Below are 20,654 nucleotides of genomic sequence, written 5' to 3' on the forward strand. Positions count from 1 at the left end.
TGATCTATACACCACTCCAGCCGACGCTTGACATTGCACATTGTGATCTTAGGCTTGTGTGTGGCTGCTCGGCCATGGAATCCCATTTCATGGGGCTCCAGACGAACAGTTCTTGTGCTGACGTTGCTTCCAGAGGCCGATTGGAACTCAGTAGTGAGTGTAGTAACCGAGGATAGATGATTTTTACGCGCTACATCACTCGCTGGTCGCCTTCTGTGAGCTTGTGGGGCCTACCACTAGGCAGCTGAGCCGTTGTTTCTCCTTGACGTTTCCACTTCAGAACAACAACACTTACAGTTTACCAGTGCCAGCTGTAGCAGGGCACAAATTTGACGAACTGACTTGTCGGAAAGGTGTCATCCTATGACGGGTCCATGTTGAAAGTCACTGAGCTAGTCGGCCATTCTTCTGGAAATGTTTATTTATGGAGATTGCATGGCTGTGTGCTTGTTTGACAAATAGCCTAATCTACTAATTTGAAGGGGTGTCCACATATTTACACTATATATATATATATATATATATATATATATATACACAAAAGTAATGTAGATTTTTGAAACATAAAAAACCAACTCTTCCTCTGTTTACCCCACACCTTGCTATCGCATAAATCGTAACTCCTCTGGACCGACCACACAGGAAACACAGTTAAAACAACTATGAGACTGTATTTTACAAAAAGAAATCAAGTGTTTTGTTTGTGCTTGCCCAAATTGCAGGCTCAGTTTGTCACTTCAGGGACTAGGCAATTTGTTCCATTGTGCCAGGCAAGCTCAATGAAGCACAAAGTATTGGCAAGAAAACTAATAGTACGCAAAAACATATCAGAATAGGTATACAGTACATACACCTTAAAAGCTTGTGAACATGTGTATTACATGGCCTGTGCTTAGCTTACCCAGCTCAATGGCGGTAATGCCCAGTGACCACACATCCACTTTGCCGTCGTACTGGCCCTCGTCCATGGCCAGGATCACCTCAGGAGCCATCCTGTACGGAGGTAAAACACATCGAAGCCAGTGTGAGACACCACTATTTCTGTATACCAAATGGCAACTTATTCCCAACAATGGGAACTGGTAGAAAGTAGTGCAATATACAGGAAAGAATTCAATGTGTACACATCCTATACCAGGTGTTCCCAATTCCCCCCACCCTTCCAGCATTGAAGAACATACTACACCCCCCTGTTCGCCACATCTATTTTTATGGGCACAAGCACTGTTCATGACAAACTGTTCACACCTCTCGTTGGTGGAGAGAACATTTTGTTGTTTTAAAGCTTATTTCCTGCAATTCTACAGATTTAATGTCTAATGTGTGTTCATGTGATATGAGTGACTCAAACATTACAACTAAATCTATGGGCTATAAAAACAAGCTGACATGGGCTAGTTGATCTGGACATTTTTGACAAGTAATAAATAGCTCCCTAAGGTATGTAAAAACTGACATGACAAGCAGAAAACTGATGCAGAATTAAATTTCGAAATTACACCTAGTGCATTCTACTACTATAACTTTCAAAAGTAAGTTGAAAGCCGGACTGAGTTCCTTTAAATAAATGTAGTACACACACACAGTACCAGTCAAAAGTTGACAACTACTCATTCAAGGGTTTCTTTGTTTTTACTATTTTCTACATTGTAGATTAATAGTGAAGACATCAAAACTATGAAATAACACACATGGAATCATGTAGTAACCAAAAATGAACAAATCAAAATATATTTTATATTTCAGATTCTTCAAAGCAGCCACCCTTTGCCCTGATGACAGCTTTGCACATTCTCTCAACCAGCTTCGTGAGGTAGTCACATTTCAATTAACAGGTGTGCCTTGTTAAAGTTAATTTGCTTCCTTAATGCGTTTGAGCCAATCTGTTGTGACAAGGTAGGGGTGGTATACAGAAGAAAGCCCTATTTGGTAAAAGTCCATATTACAGCAAGAACAGCTCAAACAAGCAAAGAGAAACAACTGTCCATCCTTACTTTAAGACATGAAGGTCAGTCAATGTGGAAAACTTCAAGTACTTTAAAATGTTTCTTCAAGTGCAGTTGCAAAAACCATCAAGCGCTATGATGAAACTGGCTTTCATGAGGACCGCCACAGGAAAGGAAGACTAACTTACCCTCTGCAGCAGAGGTAACTCTGAGAGTTACCAGCCTCAGAAATTGCAGCTCAAATAAACGCTTCAGAGTTCTAGTAACAGACATCTCAACATCAACTGTTCAGAGGAGAGACGGTATGAAATCAGGCCTTCATGGTCAAATTGATCAAAAGCAACCACTACAAAAGGACACCAATAAGAAGAGACTTGCTTGGGCCAAGAAACACGAGTAATGGACATTAGACCGGTGAAAATCTGTCCTTTGGTCTGATGAGTCCAAATGTTCGATTTTTGGTTCTAACCGCCGTATCTTTGTGAGAGGTAGAGTAGGTGAACGGGTGATCGCCGCCTGTGGTCCCCACCGTGAAGCATGGAGGAGGTGTGATGGTGCTTTGCTGGTGACACTGTCAGTGATTTATTTAGAACTCAAGGCACACTTAACCAGCATGGCTTCCACAGCATTCTACAGTGATACACCATCCCAACAGCTCTGGCACACACACTTATCCCACCAGACATGCCACCAGGGGTCTTTTCACAGTCCCCGAATCCAGAACAAATTCAAGAAAGCGTACAGTATTATATAAAGCCCTTATTGCATGGAAGTTACTTTCATCTCATATTGCTCAAATAAAACAGCAAACCTGGTTTCAAAAAACAAAACACGTCTCCCCTATTTGACCTAGATAGTTTGTGTGTATGTATTGATATGTAGGCTACGTGTGTCTTTTAAAAACATCTATGTGGTTCTGTCCTTGAGCTGTTCTTGTCTATTGGATGTTCTGTATTATGCCATTCTGTATTATGTTTCATGTTTTGTGTTGACCCGAGGAAGAGTAGCTGCTGCTTTTGCAACAGCTAATGAGGATCCTAATAAAATACCTAATCTGGTTTGCGCTTAGTGGGACTATTATTTGTTTTTCAACAGAGCAATGACCCAACACACCTCCAGGCTGTGTAAGGGCTATTTGACCAAGAAAGAGAGTGATGGAGTGCTGCATCAGATGACCTGGCCTCCACAATCACACAACTTCAACTCAATTCAGATGGTTTGGCACGAGTTGGAACGCAGAGTGAAGGAAAAGCAGCCAACAAGTGTAAAGCATATGTGGGAACTCCTTCAAGACTGTTGGAAAAGCATTACAGGTGAAGCTGGTTGAGAGAATGCCAAGAGTGTGTAAAGCTGTCATCAATAGGGCACCGGTCGGCCCACCCTGCCGACCGGCGCTCTATTCCCTATATAGTGCACTACTTCTGACCAGGGCCTCTGTTGTAGTGGCAGTATATAGGGAGCCATCTGGGACACATCCTTGGTATTTTGTCCTACTAGTGGATCATATCGCCATTGTCATCAATACATTTGGCAATCTTACAATAATGACCATAGAAACAACAGAGGAGACCAGTGTCTCACCAGTAGGGCGTGCCCACGAACGAGTTGGCCGGGGCAATGATGGAGGCTGAGCCAAAATCACCCAGTTTCACCTGGCCAGGCTCGGTCAGCAAGATGTTACCAGCCTTCACGTCCCTGGAGAGAAAGAGTGGGGGGAGACACCATTATTATTCATTGAGTATTCTGTTTCTTATTATTAATTGACATCATCATTGACTCAATAATATTAAGTCAGTAAATAAATAAATATATATATATATATATATATATATATATATATATATATATATATTATATTTATTTACAAAGTCAATATTATAGGTTCTCTTTCGCAATGTATGTGGTAATACTTTCTATGCCAATAAAGCCTTTTTAATTGGAAGGAGAGGAGAAAGAGAAGTGGGGTAAAGAGAGAAAAAAAGACAGGAAAGGAAGAAGCGAGGGAAAGAGAGCAAGAGAAATAGAATGAGAGAGAGACATGCAGACAGAGACCAAGACAGAAAGGGATAGATACGAAAAAAAAAGAGGGTTAAAACATCCATGACACACCTCCCATTCAACAATGAGAGCTTATGTTTGGATTACATTTCTTTCATTCTCTCTTTTTTCCCCTTCCCGTCCCATCGTGTGGGGGAGGAGAGAGGTTCTCTCACCTGTGAATCATGTTGTGAGAATGAAGATACACCAGGCCCTGCAATGCACCGTGGGTGATGGCTGCTATCTCCTGTTCCTGGAGGGGCTTCTTGTGGACTACGCACACAGAGGCAGACAAAATGAACAGTTAAACACTCATTCTTTGACGGCTTGGTCGTGTTCATTAGGGCACACAACAAAAACCTTTCGCAACAGAACGAAAATAAGCGTCTCTTATTTGACCACAAATCCAGGTTGTCCCTCCCCGTTTCAGTTCGTTTTCTACCATTACGTGCCTAATGAACACAACCCTGATTTACTTCCACCACCCCAGTGTACATCACATGAAGTACTTGTTTGAACGTGAACTTAAACCATCTAGTTGTTTTCTACTCACCTTCCAGTAGGTCAGAGGCTGAACCCAAACAATACTCCATTACCAGCTAAGAGAATGAAGGCGAGAGAGAGGAGGTTAACATATGGAGCAAGAAGGGGGGGGGGGGGGACAGACGTGATGGAGCTGGTCAAAATGTATTCCCACTTCAATGTTTGCATATTTGTAAGGTGGATGAAATATGATGGAAGCTCCTCCACTACACTGCTTATACCTATCCAGACCCTTCAGATCTGCCAACACTGAAGGGTTAGGGCCAAGGGGAAGGGATAGGGAGTGAATAGGGGCTGACTGAAAACATCAATAACCAATGAGTGAAAGTTAATTTGTCAGTGACCCTTAGTTCATGTGTCAATACCAAATGGCACCCTATTCCCTATATAGTGCACTACTTTTGACCAGAGCCCTATGGGCCCCAAAAGTAGTACACTGTAGAGGGAATAGGGTACCATGTTTGAGTTAAAGAAGTGCTTCACTTACCCATGCTGTGTGCTCTCTCAGGTAGCAACCTCTGTACTCCACAGTGTTGGGGTGGTGCAGTTTCTGGAGAAACTTCACTTCTTTGATGATATCCTGCCATTTCTTCATAAGAGAGAAAGAGGGAGCTTTAAAACATTAAAAACTTGGCCTACACCATTGCAACAGATGGCAAATGTAGTGAACACTTTTTTTTTTAATAACAAGGTACATTTTACCATTACTCAATCTGTGTTCCTACCTCATTGGACTGCTTGCCACCGTAGGACATTTTCTTAATGGCCACCACTTCATTGGTGCGGATGTCATGTGCCTAATGTAAGGAATAGGGGGTAAGGAAGGGTTAAAATAAATACATTTCTAATCACGCTAACAGTGGCCACACACATATCGTCAAGTGCAGGCACAGACAAATTGATAAACTACAGCTTCACCTCTTTCACACTCCTTTCTCCCTCCATCCTTCACTAGTCACTAACACCATCTATTTAAAAAGGACCTTTCATCCTTCAACCAATCTCTTACCCTGTGCTACCTTTTTACCCATAACTACCCACCTCCTACCTTTCATCCTTCACTTGTCTTTACCTAGCCTAGTGGCTGCCTCCCTGTCATTTCACCCTTCATCTCATCAACACCCTTTCAATACCCAATCCATTTCTCTTCCCAGTTCTCATGCATCCATCACTGAAGTTATGCCCGAATTCCCCTACTACAAGTTTTTACTGTGTACCAAATACTGTACTGGGTATTATTTAGGAGTGTTTAGTGAAAATATATGCAGTACCAAGTGACAAATATTTCTATACTACAGCTCATCCATTCTAAGAAATCATCTCCCAAAAAGGGACACAAAATAAACAGTAAACTAGTGAGTGAGATGCATCCATTTGCCCACTTAAGCCAAGTCCACAGATGTCCCCTTTCTTACAAAGTAGACCGCTCCGAAGCTGCCGTGGCCGATCTCCCGCAAGTCGGTGAACAGCTTCTCAGGGTCATCTCTGTAGAAGAGCTCAGCTACCTCTGGGTCCTTCAGGCTCCCGGCCCGCACACTGGACGGCATGGCCAGCGCCTGAACGAACACACACACACCAGTATGAGGCTTTGAGCTTAAGTTTGTCTGCATTGAAATGTAGCCACATGTCAGGATTGCGATGAATTCCATTTCAATTCCAAAAGAGAAATTAAAATGTTCCTCAAATCCTTTGAATATCGGACGTGCATAAAGATGGCGGCCTCCACGCCTACCACAAATGACTTGTTTGCCAAGTTCTCTGTTTTGTACCTTGCTTTCTGTGACTTCGGTATCTGCATTGGCACAGTCTCTCTGCTACCGCATGGCAAGCAGTAGCGGAGCGCCAAGTCTAGGTCCAAATGGCTCCTTAACAGCTTCTACCACCAGCAATAAGTTTTTACACTGCTGCTACTCGTTGTTTATTATCAATGCATAGTCACTTCACCCGTACCTGCATGTACAAATTACCTCGACTAACCTGTAACCACACCCATTGACTCTGTATCCCCTGTATATAACATTGTTATTGTTATGTACTTTGCTACTTTAGTTTATTTAGCAAATATAGTTGATCAGGCTGTTCATTGTGATCTGTGGAATGTTGTCCCACTCATCTGCAATGGCTGTGCGAAGTTGACGGATATTGCCTGGAACAAGTTGTCGTACACGTGTCCTTTGCCAAAATAATCCATCCACCTGACAGGTGTGGCATATAAAGAAGCTGATTAAACAGCATGATCATTACACAGGTGCACCTTGTGCTGGGAATAATAAAAAGGCCACTCTAAAATGTGAAGTTGTGTCACAACACAATGCCACAGGTGTCTCAAGTTGAGGGAGTGTGCAATTGGCATGGTGCCTGCAGGAATGTCCACCAGAGCTGTTGACAGAATTTAATGTTAATTTTTCCTACATAAGCCACCTCCAACTTCACTTCAGAGAATTCGGCAGTATGTCCAAACCACCTCAAAACCGCATAATGATGTATTTCTTCGTGTGGGTGAGCAGTTTGCTGATGTCAACTTTGTGAACAAGAGTACCCCATGGTGGCGGTGGGGTTATGGTACGGGCAGGCATAAGTTACGGACAATGAACATAATTGTATTTTATCAATGACAATACCAATGCACAGAGATACCGTGATGAGATCCTGAGGACCGTTTAAGTGCCATTCATCCACCGCCAGCACCTCATGTTTCAGCATCTCCTTCGGATGTCGCAAGGATCTGTACACAATTCCTGGAAGCAGAAAACATCCCAGTTCTTCCATGGCCTGCATACTCACCAGACATGTCAACCATTGAGCATGTTTGGGATACTCATGATCGACAGTGTGCTCCAGTTCTTGCCAACATCCAGCAACTTCGCACAGCCATTGAAGAGTGGAACAACATTCCACCGACAGCAATCAACAGCCTGATCAACTCTATGCAAAGGAGATGTGTTGCACCAGATACTGAGTGGTTTTCTGATCCCACGCCCCTACCTTTCTTTTTTTAAGTATCTGTGACAGATTCATATCTGTATTCCCAGTTACGTAAAATCCATACATTTGGGCCTAATTCATTTATGTAAATTGACCGATTTCCTTATATAAACTCTAACAGTAAAATTGTAGAAATTGTTGCATGTTGCGCTGATTTTTGTTTGGTAATTTATTTTTTACCCCTTTTTCCTCCCCAATTTCGTGAATTCCAAATTGGTAGTTACAGTCTTGTCCCGTCGCTGCAACACCCGTACGGACACGAAGCAAAGGTCGAGAGATGTGCGTCCTCCGAAACACAAACCGTCAAGCTGCACTGCTTCTTGACACAATGCTTGCTTTACCCAGTAAGCCAGCCGCACCAATGCGATGCAGTGCCTTAGACCGCTGCACCACTCAGGAGGCCCCTTGTTAAGGGTAATGTTGTGGAGCAAAAAAATAGTTTTGGGGTAGAATGTTTTCTTAAAGTTAAGGATTCAATTTAGTTTAAAAAGTTTAAACGTTCATAACCCTAATCTTAGGCACAACAAATTCATAAGATATACCAATTGGATGACGTAGTACACAAATAAAGGAGACCAGTTTTAGCACCACATCTACTGGCTGAAATTATACAAAAGTTCTGGAGAATCAGTAAAAAAAAAAATATATATATATATATCTTTTTTTTCCCCTCTGAGTCATTTAGCAGACACTCCTATCCAAAGTGACTTACAGGATCAATTAGGGTTATGTGCCCAGCTCAAGGGCATTTTTCACCTTGTTTCAGGGATTCGAACCAGTGACCTTTTGGTTACTGGCCCAATGCTCTTAACCAATAGGCTTCCTGCCGCCCCAATCTTAATCTTCAGGCAACCAAAAAAAGACCAGACTTGCTCGTTGGGCGAGTGCCTTTCAGACCTTTGTCAATCCCTGTGGAACCAATAGATGGGTTGGCTTGACAACATCAAATTATCCACTCGCATCAATGTGGCAAGAAACTGTGCTTTGTTATGAGTCTGAACAGTCAGATTGCAACAATGACAAGAAGCTGTGCTTTGTTATGAGTCTGAACAGTCAGATTGCAACAATGACAAGAAGCTGCGATGTGGGGAATCATAGGTGTTTTGTTTCAGCTAGTCTTGTTCTGAGATGTTTTGACAGCTTTCATGTCGATTCTAATATGGTTAAAATTGGCAAGATAACCAACAATTCAACAACCTATTTGTTTTCAATAAACATTTGGACTAAATATAGTTTACATCGTCAACCATCTAACTTTGGCTGTTATGCCCCACGTGTCGGTTGTTGCTAAACAACCAAACCGTCTATGGAATAGTCCTGTGATGGAAAATGTTATAATGGTGCATTTGTGTTCTATGTTTGTGTTTTTCTAATAACCGTTGTCTGTGTTCATGCAAGTGCCTGACTGAACAAACCCTCACTATCAGTATTTTCAATTTGGCAGTACACCCAGACCCTTGTTTTGAGATCTCAGTTTCAAGGTGTCAGCTTAAAGAAGCCTCGTAAGGTATTGGTCTGTCACACGCATGACCCAGTATTGGTTGGTCACATGAATGAAGCAAATGTTAACGATTAATGAATAAGCTAAATCATGCAAATATGACTTGTCTGCAGTATATAAGAGAAAACAAATGGGACTGCCCCGTTAGTGCTTCTGACAGACGTTCACTATGGTGCATTAAGTTTGTTGGAACCTCTCCAGCGCACTGGCAAACAATGATTCATTTAAGATTGACTTCGAGTTTCCCTGTGTAAGAATTTCCACAACAGTCCCAAAAGTGAAAAAAACTAACCAACCCATGTGTCACTCCAGGCAGACAGGCCCAATCAAATAAAATGCTCAGAGTATTTGAAAGAAGAAAACAAATAGGATAATAGACCAATGTGAAATTGAACCCAGATGAGCTACAGTCCATTTCTTCAATTCAACCACAACAGGTATAGGATGAAGGAAATACAAAATATTAACTTGCGTGCTACAATGAATAATAATACTACACACATCTAAATCATTTCAGGAGCATGTGTTTTGGTGAAATGCATTTTGGTTAATACAGTGTTTCCCCTACCATTATGAAGGATGGGGTTGCCCCTTCCTAGCTCTGTTGCCCAACGCCAAAATCCTTCAATTGTTTTCAATCGAAAATGTTCATGTTGGTGTTGGCAATGGCATCCCAGTTGCTAATTTGGGTGCATACCTGCACCCCACCAAAGACAAATCTGTGGGCAAACATGAATACAAGAGAGGAATTTGATATTAGAAACACCTGCATGTCATGAGGACACAATTTGATGTTGGAGATTATAAACAAGAAACATTTTAGACACAAGACCACACAGTGCCTTAAGGAACTATTAACACCCATTGACTTTATCCAAATTGTGTTGTGTTAGAGCCAGAATAAACATATTAAATTGAGATTGTGTCACTGGACTATACACAATACCCCACAATGTCAAAGTGGAATTCAGATTTGTTTTAAAATTGTATTAAAAATAAAAGCTAAAATGTCTTCAGTCATTAAATATTCAAAACGTTGGTTATGGCTAGGCTAAATAAATTCAGGAGTAAACGCTTGCTTATTAACAAGTCGCATAATACTGCAAAATAAACTGGCAAAGCAATTAACTTTAAGTCCGAAATACAAAGTGTAATGTTCTGGGCAAATCCAATACATTACTGAGTACCACTGTCCACATTTTCAAGCATTGTGGTGGCTGCATCATGTTGTGGGTATGCTTGTAATCGTTACGAAATGGGGAGTTCAGGATAAAACATTTTTAAAAATGGTATGGCGCTAAGCACAGGCAAAATCCTAGAGGAAAACTGAGTTCAGTCTGCTTTCCACCAGACACTGGGAGATGAATTCCCCCTTCAGCAGGACAATAATCTTACAACACAAGCCCAAATATACACTGGAGTTGCTTACCAAGAGGACAGTAACTGTTCCCGAGTTGCAAAATTACAGTTTTGACTTGAAAATCAATGGCAAGGCCTGAAAATTGCTATCTAGTGTTGTCTTTACGGTATTTACTTTAAAATTAGAACCTAACACTAACAATGACATACTTCAAGCTCTGTCATATTGGTTGTATTTTGAAAATCATAAAAATGGCAAATGTTGCACAATTCAGGTGTGGAAAGCACAGAGACTTATCCGGAAAAACTCACAGCTGTAATTGCTGCCAAAGGTGAATCTAACATGTGGGTTGAATACTGATCTAATCTAGATCCTTTTTTTTTTTTGTATCTTTTTTTTAAATTTTTTTTTTTTACAAATGTTAGACATTTTCTCTACTTTGACATTAGATTATTTTTTGTGTATCATTGTTAAAAAAAAGACAATTAAATCAATTTTAATCCCAGTCAAAGGGTGTGAACTTTCTGATGGCACTGTAACTAGATGGCTAGAAGGTCTGCATGCATTGAACTTAAGCATTTTCACAATTCATCGAACACACAGCAGTTGCAGATCTCTTTTAGTCGTTGTTTTTCAATTACTATTTATCTGTCTCATAAACCTCCCTTTATCAAAACCCTGTCTTTGAAAGATAACTTGTAAAAAAAAACGTGTAAAAACAACTAACTTTACAGATCTTCATTGTAAAGGGTTTAATTTATCTAGCGTGTCCTGCGTTGCATATAATCGATGCGGTGCGTATCGTTGCTCCAATGTGTACCTAACCATGAACATCAATGCATTTCTTAAAATCAATACACAGAAATATATATTTTTAAACCTGCGTATTTAGCTAAAAGAGATCCAGGTTAGCAGGAAATATTAACCAGGTGAAATTGTGTCACTTCTCTTGCGTTCATTGCACGCAGAGTCAGTGTATATGCAACAGTTTGGGCCGCCTAATTTGCTTGAATTTTACATAATTATGACATAACATTGAAGGTTGTGCAATGTAACAGCAATATTGAGACTAATGGATGCCACCCCTTAGATGAAATACGGAATGGTTCCGTATTTCACTGAAAAAAATAAACGTCTTGTTTTCGAAATGATAGTTTCCGGATTTGGCCATATTAATGACTTAAGGCTCGTATTTGTGTGTGTTATTATGTTATAACTAAGTCTATGATTTGATAGAGCAGTCTGACTGAGCGGTGGTAGGCAGCAGCAGGCTCGTAAGCATTCATCCAAACAGCACTTTCGTGCGTTTTGCCAGCAGCTCTTTGTTGTACGTCAAGCATTGCACTGTTTATGACTTCAAGCCTATCAACTCCCGAGATGAGGCTGGTGTAACCAATGTGAAATGGCTAGCTAGTTAGCGGGGTGCGCGCTAATAGCGTTTCAAAAGTCACTCGCTCTGAGACTAGTTGTGGTTTTTCCATTGCTCTGCATTGGTAACGCTGCTTCGAGGGTGGCTGCTGTCGTGTTCCTGGTTCGAGCCCAGGGAGGAGCGAGGAGAGGGACGGAAGCTATACTGTTACACTGGCAATACTAAAGTGCCTATAAGAACATCTAATAGTTTGTTTTTGCATTATTTAAACCATATTGAACATGTTTCATTATTTATTTCAGACTAAATGTATTTTATTGACGCATTATATTATGTTAAAATAAGTGTTCATTCAGTATTGTTGTAATTGTCATAATTACAAATAAATAAAAATATATTGAAATAAATTGATACAAAAATATATATATTTTTTAAAGGGCCGATAAAATCGGTATCGGCGTTGAAAAATCATGATCAGTCAACCTCTACTTTCAACTGACTGAAAACACCAAAAGAAGATGCCCAGGGTCCCTGCTCATCTGTGTGAACGTGCTTTAGATATGCTGCAAGGAGGAATGAGGACTGCAGATGTGGCCAGGGCAATAAATTGCAATGTCCGTACTGTGAGACGCCTAAGACAGCGCTACAGGGTGACAGGACGGACAGCTGATCGTCCTCGCAGTGGCAAACCACGTGTAAAACCTGCAAAGTATCGGTACATCCGAACATCACACCTGCAGGACAGGTACAGGATGGCAACAACTGCCCGAGTTACACCAGGAACGCACTATCCCTCCATCAGTGCTCAGACTGTCCGCAATAGGCTGAGAGAGGCTGGACTGAGGGCGTGTAGGTCTGTTGTAAGGCAGGTCCTCACCAGACTTCACCGTCGCCTATGGGCACAAACCAACTGTCGCTGGACCAGACAGAACTGGCAAAAAAAATGCTCCTCACTGACGAGTCACGGTTTTGTCTCACCAGGGGAGATGGTCAGGTTGGCGTTTATCGTCGAAGGAATGAGTGTTACACCGAGGCATGTACTCTGGAGCGGGATTGATTTGGAGGTGGAGGGTCCATCATGGTCTGGGTCGGTGGGTCACAGCATCATCGGACAGAGCTTGTCGTCATTGCAGACAATTGCAACGCTGTGCGTTACAGGGAAGACATCCTCCACCCTCATGTGGTACCCTTCCTGCAGGCTCATCCTGACATGACCCTCAAGCATGACAGTGCCACCATCCATACTGCTCGTTCTGGGCGCTATTTCCTGCAAGACAGGAATGTCAGTGTTCTGCCATTGCCAGCGAAGAAACTGGATCTCAATCTCCTCAATCCCATTGAGCACGTCTGGGACCTGTTGGATTGGAGGGTGAGGGCTAGGGCCATTCCCCCCAGAAATGTCCAGGAAGTTGCAGGTGCCTTGGTGGAATCTCACAGCAAGAACTGGCAAATCTGGTGCAGTCCATGAGGTGACGCACTGTAGTACTTATTATCTGGTGTGGTCCCCAGCAGCATTGACACTCACTTTTGACCCCCCCTTTGTTTAGGTACACATTATTCCATTTCTGTTAGTCACATGTCTGTGGAACTTGTTCAGTTTATGACTCAGTTGTTGAATCTTATGTTCAAACAAATATTTACACGCGTTAACTTCTTGGTGACAGGGGGCAGTATTTTCACATCCGGATGGAATGCATGCCCAAATTCAACTGCCTGCTACTCATCCCCAGAAGATATGCATATTATTAGTAGAGTTGGATAGAAAACACTGAAGTTCCTAAAACTGTTTGAATCATGTCTGTGAGTATAACAGAACTTATGTAGCAGTTGAAAACCAGAGGAAAAACCATTCAGATTTTTATTTTGAGGTCACTCTTTTCAATGAGTTTTCATTGGGAATTCAGATTTCTAAAGGGACCTTCTTGCAGTTCCTACCGTTTCCACTGGATGTCAACAGTCTTTAGAAATTGGTTGAGGTTTTTCCTTTGTGTAATGAAGTAGCACTGTTCAAAACGAGGGTCACTTCAAGTGTACTGTTAGAGGCCAGACCAGAAAGGTAGCGTCAGTTTGTTTTCCTCCTGTATTGAACACAGATCATCCAGTCTTCTATTTTATCGATTATTTACTTTTAAAAAATACTTGAAGTTGTATTACAAAAGTAGTTTGAAAATGTTTTGGCAAAGTTTACAGGTAACTTGAGATTTTTTGTAGTCACATTGATCCATAAAAACACCGGTTCCCACTTGCGCAAACTCGCCAAATAAATGGAAATTTTGGATATATATCGACGGAATTAATTGAACAAAAGGACCATGTGTGATGTTTATGGGACATATTGGAGTGCCAACAAAAGAAGCTCGTCAAAGGTAAGGCATGATTTATATTTTTATTTCTGCGTTTTGTGTCGAGCCTGCAGGGTTGAAATATGTTCTCTCTTTGTTTACGGAGGTGCTACCCTCAGATAATAGCATCGTTTGCTTTTGCCGAAAAGCCTTTGAAATCTGACATGTTGGCTGGATTCACAACACGTGTAGCTTTAAATTAGGTATCTTACATGTGTGATTTCATGAAAGTTTGATTTTTATAGTAATTAATTTGAATTTGACGCTCTTCATTATAACTGGCTTTTGGCCAGGTGGGACGCTAGCGTCTCACATATCCCAGAGAGGTTAAGTTCGCAGAAAATAAACACAGTTGACAGTGGGAGGACATTTATTTTTGTCAGTGCTCTTGTCTCTTACAGTGCTTCAGCAACAAACAAAAATCCTGTGGCCATGAATTGAAGGCAGTCCAACAATACGGAAGTCTCTAGGTTCCCTATAAAAAGGAGAAGTCTAGCTGGCCAGCTAACAAGATTCAGTGCTTTCAGAAAGTATTCATACCCATTGACTCATTCCACCATTGTTCTGTAAATAAAAATTGACAAATTAATGTTTTTAATTTAACTAGGCAAGTCAGTTAACACAATAGTATTTACAATGATGGCCTAGGAACAGTGGGCTAACTGCCTTGTTCAGGTGCAGAACGACAGATTCTTACCTTGTCAGCTTGGGAATTCGATCTAGCAACCTTTCGGTTACTGGCCCAATGCTCTAACCACTAGGCTACCTGCCGCCACATCTACAGACAATACCCCATAATGAGTGAAAACATGCTTTAATTCGTTTTTCCACATTCCTTTAAAATCAAATACAGAAATATATAATTTACATAAGTACTCACACCCCTGAGTCAATTCATATTAAAGTCACCTTTGGCAGCGAGTCTTTCTGGGCAAGTCTCTAAGAGCTTTCCACACCCCGCTTGTGCATCATTTACCCATTTATTATTTTCTAAATTCTTAAAGATCTGTCAAGTTGGTTGTTGAGCATTGCTAGACAGACTCTCCATAGATTGTCAAGCCAATTTAAAGTCAAAACTGTAACTAGACCACTTGAGAACATTCAATGTCGTCTCGGTAAGCAACTTCAATGTTTGGCCTCGTCTTTTAGGTTATTGTCCTGCTGAAAGGAGAACTTGTCTCAGTTGTCTTTATTTGCCTGTGTTTGGCTCAAATCCACTTCTTTTCATCTTAAACACTAGTTCTTGCCAATAACAAGCATACCCATAACATGATGCATCCACCACCATGCTTGTAAATATATAGAGTGGTACTCAGTGATGTATTGTTGGATTTGCCCCAAACATAACACATTGTATTCAGCACAAAAATGTAAATTGCTTTGCCACATTTTTTAAAGTTTTACTTTAGCGCCTTGTTGCAAACAGGATGCATGTTTTGGAATATTTGTATTCTGTTTTGACTTCCTTATCGCTCTCTCGTTAAAGGTTAGTATTGTGGAGTAGCTAAAACATTGTTGCTCCACAATCAGTTCTTTCACAGCCATTAAACTAATTGTTTTGACGTCACCATTGGCCTCATGGTGAAATCCCTGAGCGGTTTCCTTCCCCTGTTAACTAAGTTAGGAAGGACACCTGTATCGTTGTAGTGACTGGGTGTATTGATACTCCATCAAAAGTGTAATTAACGTCAACATGCTCAAAGGGATATTCATTTTTTTTTTATGTTGTTACCCAGCTACCAATAGGTGCTCTTCTTGGAAAATTGGAAAACCTTCCTGGTCTTTGTGGTTGAATCTGTGTTTAAAATTCACTGCTCAACTGAGGGACCTTACAGATAATTCTGTGTGTCATCTTTGTACCTGAGGTAGTCATTCAAAAAATATGATCAATACTAGTCCTGCACACAGAGTCCATGCAACTTAGGCCAATTTGTATTCCTGACCTTATTTAGGCTTTCTATAAAAAGGTGTTGAATAGTTGACTCAAGACATTTCAGCTTTTTATCTTTAATTAATTTGTAAAAATAAAATCCACTGACATGAGCTAGTGTGTAGGCTAGTGACATCTAAATTGTATCCATTTTAAGTTCAAGCTATAACAACAAAATGTGGAAAAAGTTGAGGGGAGTGAATACTTTGAAGGCACTGTAGCTAGCCTAATTACATTTAAAGACCATAGGTAGCTACAGTTCAAATTTGGCTATCATACACAATGGAGAAAGCTGGCCCCATTGAAAGAGTGGGTGGAATGGGTCTAACGTTACCCGTTAATAAGCGATTTCACTTCTGCATTGGTGGTGTGCATCATAATCTCTATGCTTGTAACCAACACTAGCTAGTAAGCTAACCTGCCACAGCTAGCTAGTGTTCGCTAGCTAATACATATTGTTGGTATTTACAGCTGAGGGATTGCATTGTACTTGGCAGGTAAATTAGGCTCTCAGGCCAACTAATTTTAGCTAGCTAGCGACAGAGAAATGCAATACAATCCCGATCGCAAACCCTTGCTACTAGCAATCCGACCCAATCACATGTAAATATATGCTAGCTAAATTAGATGGCTCTGGCTTGATAACTGCTGCCAAACAGATCACTCAACAGTAGCCTGAGGACAGCAAGCTTATTCAACAGTGAGCTAGCTAGCTGGGAGTGCAGTGTAGTTAGTCTGAATCTTTAATATAAAACTATGCTCGTCAATACCTCCTAAACGGAACATACCTGTACAATCTATGGCAATTGCTTTGCTTTTTATTTGGTCCATTTAATACATTTGAATTTACTTAACATAAAAAAACATCCGTAACTTCAATATTTTCAACCCAATGTGTTTGCATGAACACATCTGTTATGGGATCAGGGACCGTGGCGGTCTAAACTACGGACACTACTTTTGCGACTTTTGACAACTGAATTTTTGCTTCACGGTGGGAACACATGCAGAGATCATCCGTTCACCTAATCTGCGTCTCACAAAGACACAGCGGTTGGAACCAAAAATCTCAAATTTGGACTCAGACCAAAATTTTCTCCGGTCTAATGTCTATTGATCGTGTTCCTTGAGCCCAAGCAAGTCCCTTCATATTGGTGTCCGTTAGTGGTTTCTTAACAGCAACTCGACCATGAAGGCCTGATTCACACTGACTCCTCTGAACAGTTGAGAGGAGGTGTAGGATAAGGGTACGGCTAACGGCTATAAGAACTGGCCGTCTAGTGCGTTGGGAACAGAGAATAAAAGGAGCAGATTTCTGGGCGTGGTAGAAAAGATTTATGGCATAATGTACAGACAAGGGTATGGTAGGATGTGAATACCGCGGAGGTAAACTTAGGCTTTGAGTGACAGTGAGGTTGCATCTCTGGAGGCACCAGTTAAGACAGGTGAGGTCTCTGCATGTGTGTGGGACAAAAGAGCTATGTAAGGCATTTGAAGCAGGACAGAGGGCTCTACAGTGAAATAAAACAATAAGAACTAGCTGAGACAGCAGTAGACAAGGCATATTGACATTACAGAGGCATAAAACAAATCAGAGGTGTTGATCAGGAGAGCTAAGACAACGGGTATATGGCGATGAATGGGCAGAGCGGGTCAGTTAGGTACAAACAGGACCGGAGTTCGAGGCTGGGGCCGACAGGTAAACAAAATGAGGTACCGTGTTATTGAAACAGTCCAGGGGGCATCAGCTGTGTAGCCGAGTGATCATAGGGTCCAATGAGCAGCAATTGGTGAGTCAGGGAGCCGTTCGGTAGTCACTACGACGCTAGGCGTAGTAGAAAGCTAGCGGGCCAGGGCTTGCAGATGGGTCTTCGACGACGTCACAACAGAAAATCCTGTTGAGACCACATCAGACGATTACGTCGACAGACCGCTTGTGATGGATCGGCGGGCACCATGTCGACAATAAAGGGTCCAGGCCAATTGGCAAAAGAGGTATTGTAGCCCTAGAAATAGCTGGTATTCGGGCCTAGCTCGAGGCTAGCTCAAGGCTAACTGGTGCTTGCTTCGGGACAGGGTCGTTAGCTAACAATAGCCACTCGGTTGCAGCTAGCTAGCTGCGATGAGCCGGTGTAATGAACCAGAGCAGCAGGAATCCGGTGATGTGGTAGAGAGAAGCAGTCCAATATTCTCTGGGTTGATACCGTGATCGGCAGACTGGCAGGTATTGTCTGAGCTAAAGCTGGCTGGTGTCCTTGCTAAAAAGGTGAAGACCGCTAGCCATGGCTAACAAAGACTAATAGCTAGTTAGCTGGCTAGCTCCTGATGGAAGTTCCAGTTATAAGGAATATAAATATCAGATCTGTACGACATTGGGTGAGGCGGGTTGCAGGAAAGTATATTTAGTTCGTAGATAAAAAATGAGATTAAAATATATACGAACTGTCTATTTACACGGGATAAGACAAAGACAAACACACGTCCGACTGTTATGCCATCTTTGGTCAAAATGTGTGGTTTTAAGAATGAAATAGCAATTGTCAGGGGAGAAGCAAGATATTTGTGAGTCACAAAGCTGGTAGGGTTTCAAACCTGGCAATCAATCACTATGGGTGGGATTTTCAGGGAAGGGATGTCTAAGTCACAGGATTGGTAGGTTTCAGACCTGTCAATTAATTATTGGGGGTGGGATTTTCAAGGGAGTAGATTAGTCATTAAAACACTTTTTTTTTAAATAATTTGTGGCAAAATCTTAGAGCAATTGTTGTGTTTTGTTTATAAATATGGATCCCCCTGTTAGGAGTGTAGAATTGCAGGAACATGATTTTTAAAATGCACCTCTAATCCCCCCCAAGCTTTCAGACAAAGTTAGGCACCCATAAGCACAATATCCGCAGGTGTGTATCCCATGTTAGCAGGCAATGGAGTACTGTCAAAATCAAAACCCAACCCTCAAGTCATGATGAACTCACTTACAAAACTAAGTTTTGGACGAGACAGACTTTATGAACAGAATTATCTTATTTACACTTTGTAGTCAATTTTGACACCATTACAAATGTTTGACCCATATCAATGCCACATATCTGATAGAAAATGGCCTAAGTTGTTTATTGCCTTCAGTCGCACTTTAAGGCGTTGCCGTTTTAATACGGTCCCTTAACACTCAGTGGAGGAGAGCAACATTTTAACTACATTTCGCCTCCCCAAAGAAATACGACACCGAATTGAAAAAACAAGGGGTGTAATTTGTTCGCTATCGTCAGCTGAATCAGAGTGCCATTTGTATCAATGCACGTTCCGTGTAAATTGTATTGACGAGCAAAGTCAGAATCTTTAATATAAAAGTATACCGCAGAATAGCAGGGTACTTGCATCGCCGAAACGGCTGTTGCTGGCATTGCTAGCTAATGTTTGCTACAGTGCCAATGAACGACAGTATTTGAGACGTTACAAGCGAGCTAACCTTAGCCTTATATGACATGTCTTACCGTGGCTTTTGGGGTCCACCGTAGCTAGCTGGAGAGCTAGCTAGCTGGCCCGGGATGGGAAATATTGGTCGCTCTTCTAACGTTAACGTTACCTCTTCTGCTCTATTCAACACGAGCGAGCCACATTGTTTTCATTGATATTCCATTCTTCGCGAACGATTTAGCTAGCATTAGCTATGGCAGTCAATCAAAATGCTAACGACCTGGTCTTCTCACCAGCAATCAGAAGATTACGACTGGGAAACAGTTAATCAATTTAAAGCTGACCCCGGTATTTGCTCCACTCTCGACCATATTTTATCATTACATACATGCTATTCATGAATTGTTTTCCTTTTTTTACCCTTTCTGTCTCATTCGTTTTTTGGTTCACAACTTCATGATGGCGGAGTGGGGCGGGAGCCGACCGGAAACCGGAAAAGAAAGATAATAATTTATTAAAGGACTTCTTCTACGATACATATGGGCTAATGCCACGTTCATATGCTAGTCAGAACTAGGAAACTCGGAAATATCCGACAAGCTAAGTGGTGAAGCCAGCATATGTTTATCCACAACCTATTAGCAATTCGGAAATGTCCGAGTTTCCTAGTTCCGAATGGACATGAACGCGGCATAATTACCTGATTTGGACATCATTTTTTTATTTTATTTTACCTTTATTTAACCAGGTAGGCCAGTTGAGAACAAGTTCTCATTTACAACTGCGACCTGGCCAATATAAATCAAAGCAGTGCGACAAAAACAATAACGCAGTGTTACACATGGGATAAAGAAATGTACAGTCAATGGCACAATAGAAAAAGTCTATGTACAGTGTGTGCAAATGTAGTACGATTAGGGAGGTACGACAAGAAATAGGCCATAGAGGTTAAATAATTACAATTTAGCATTAACACTGGAGTGATAGATGTGCAGATGATGATGTGCAATGATGCATGCCACTGTAGCTCAGGGGTATTCTACATAAAGAGGTCACAAGAAGACAGTTGGTGGTACCTGTATACATTTTACATGTAATTTATCTAATAGATAATTGTTGAGCATGTATCCAGATGTCTGTATTCTATTAAAATACTGCCAAAATCATTGGGAATGGTGAGAGTTATTGCATGTAAACAAGCACACATCAATTGACACAGAGATGGTC

The 20,654-nt window shown here is 41.4% G+C and overlaps 1 protein-coding gene across 5 annotated transcripts in view; it reads right to left on the reverse strand.

Annotated features, from left to right (window-relative positions):
- LOC139368284 (TAO kinase 2b) overlaps positions 1-19,919 on the reverse strand; it is a 52,890-nt gene extending 32,971 nt beyond the window's left edge. For 2 of the 5 annotated variants that reach the window (XM_071107019.1, XM_071107015.1), the window contains exons 1-9: positions 19,505-19,905; positions 9,581-9,731; positions 5,942-6,082; positions 5,252-5,323; positions 5,014-5,115; positions 4,537-4,582; positions 4,160-4,256; positions 3,528-3,641; positions 902-993 (exon numbers count right to left, since the gene is read on the reverse strand). In XM_071107019.1, the coding sequence (XP_070963120.1) occupies positions 902-993; positions 3,528-3,641; positions 4,160-4,256; positions 4,537-4,582; positions 5,014-5,115; positions 5,252-5,323; positions 5,942-6,082; positions 9,581-9,583 (667 nt within the window). In that variant the 5' untranslated portion in view covers positions 9,584-9,731; positions 19,505-19,905. Of the gene's footprint in view, positions 1-901; positions 994-3,527; positions 3,642-4,159; positions 4,257-4,536; positions 4,583-5,013; positions 5,116-5,251; positions 5,324-5,941; positions 6,083-9,580; positions 9,732-19,504 lie in introns of all 5 variants that reach the window. The other 3 variants (XM_071107016.1, XM_071107017.1, XM_071107018.1) reach the window with 3 other exon arrangements.
- Positions 19,920-20,654: the final 735 nt, after the last annotated feature.

The sequence above is a fragment of the Oncorhynchus clarkii genome, chromosome 16, assembly GCF_045791955.1.
Source record: "Oncorhynchus clarkii lewisi isolate Uvic-CL-2024 chromosome 16, UVic_Ocla_1.0, whole genome shotgun sequence".
In the NCBI taxonomy this organism is placed as follows: Eukaryota; Metazoa; Chordata; class Actinopteri; order Salmoniformes; family Salmonidae; genus Oncorhynchus; species Oncorhynchus clarkii.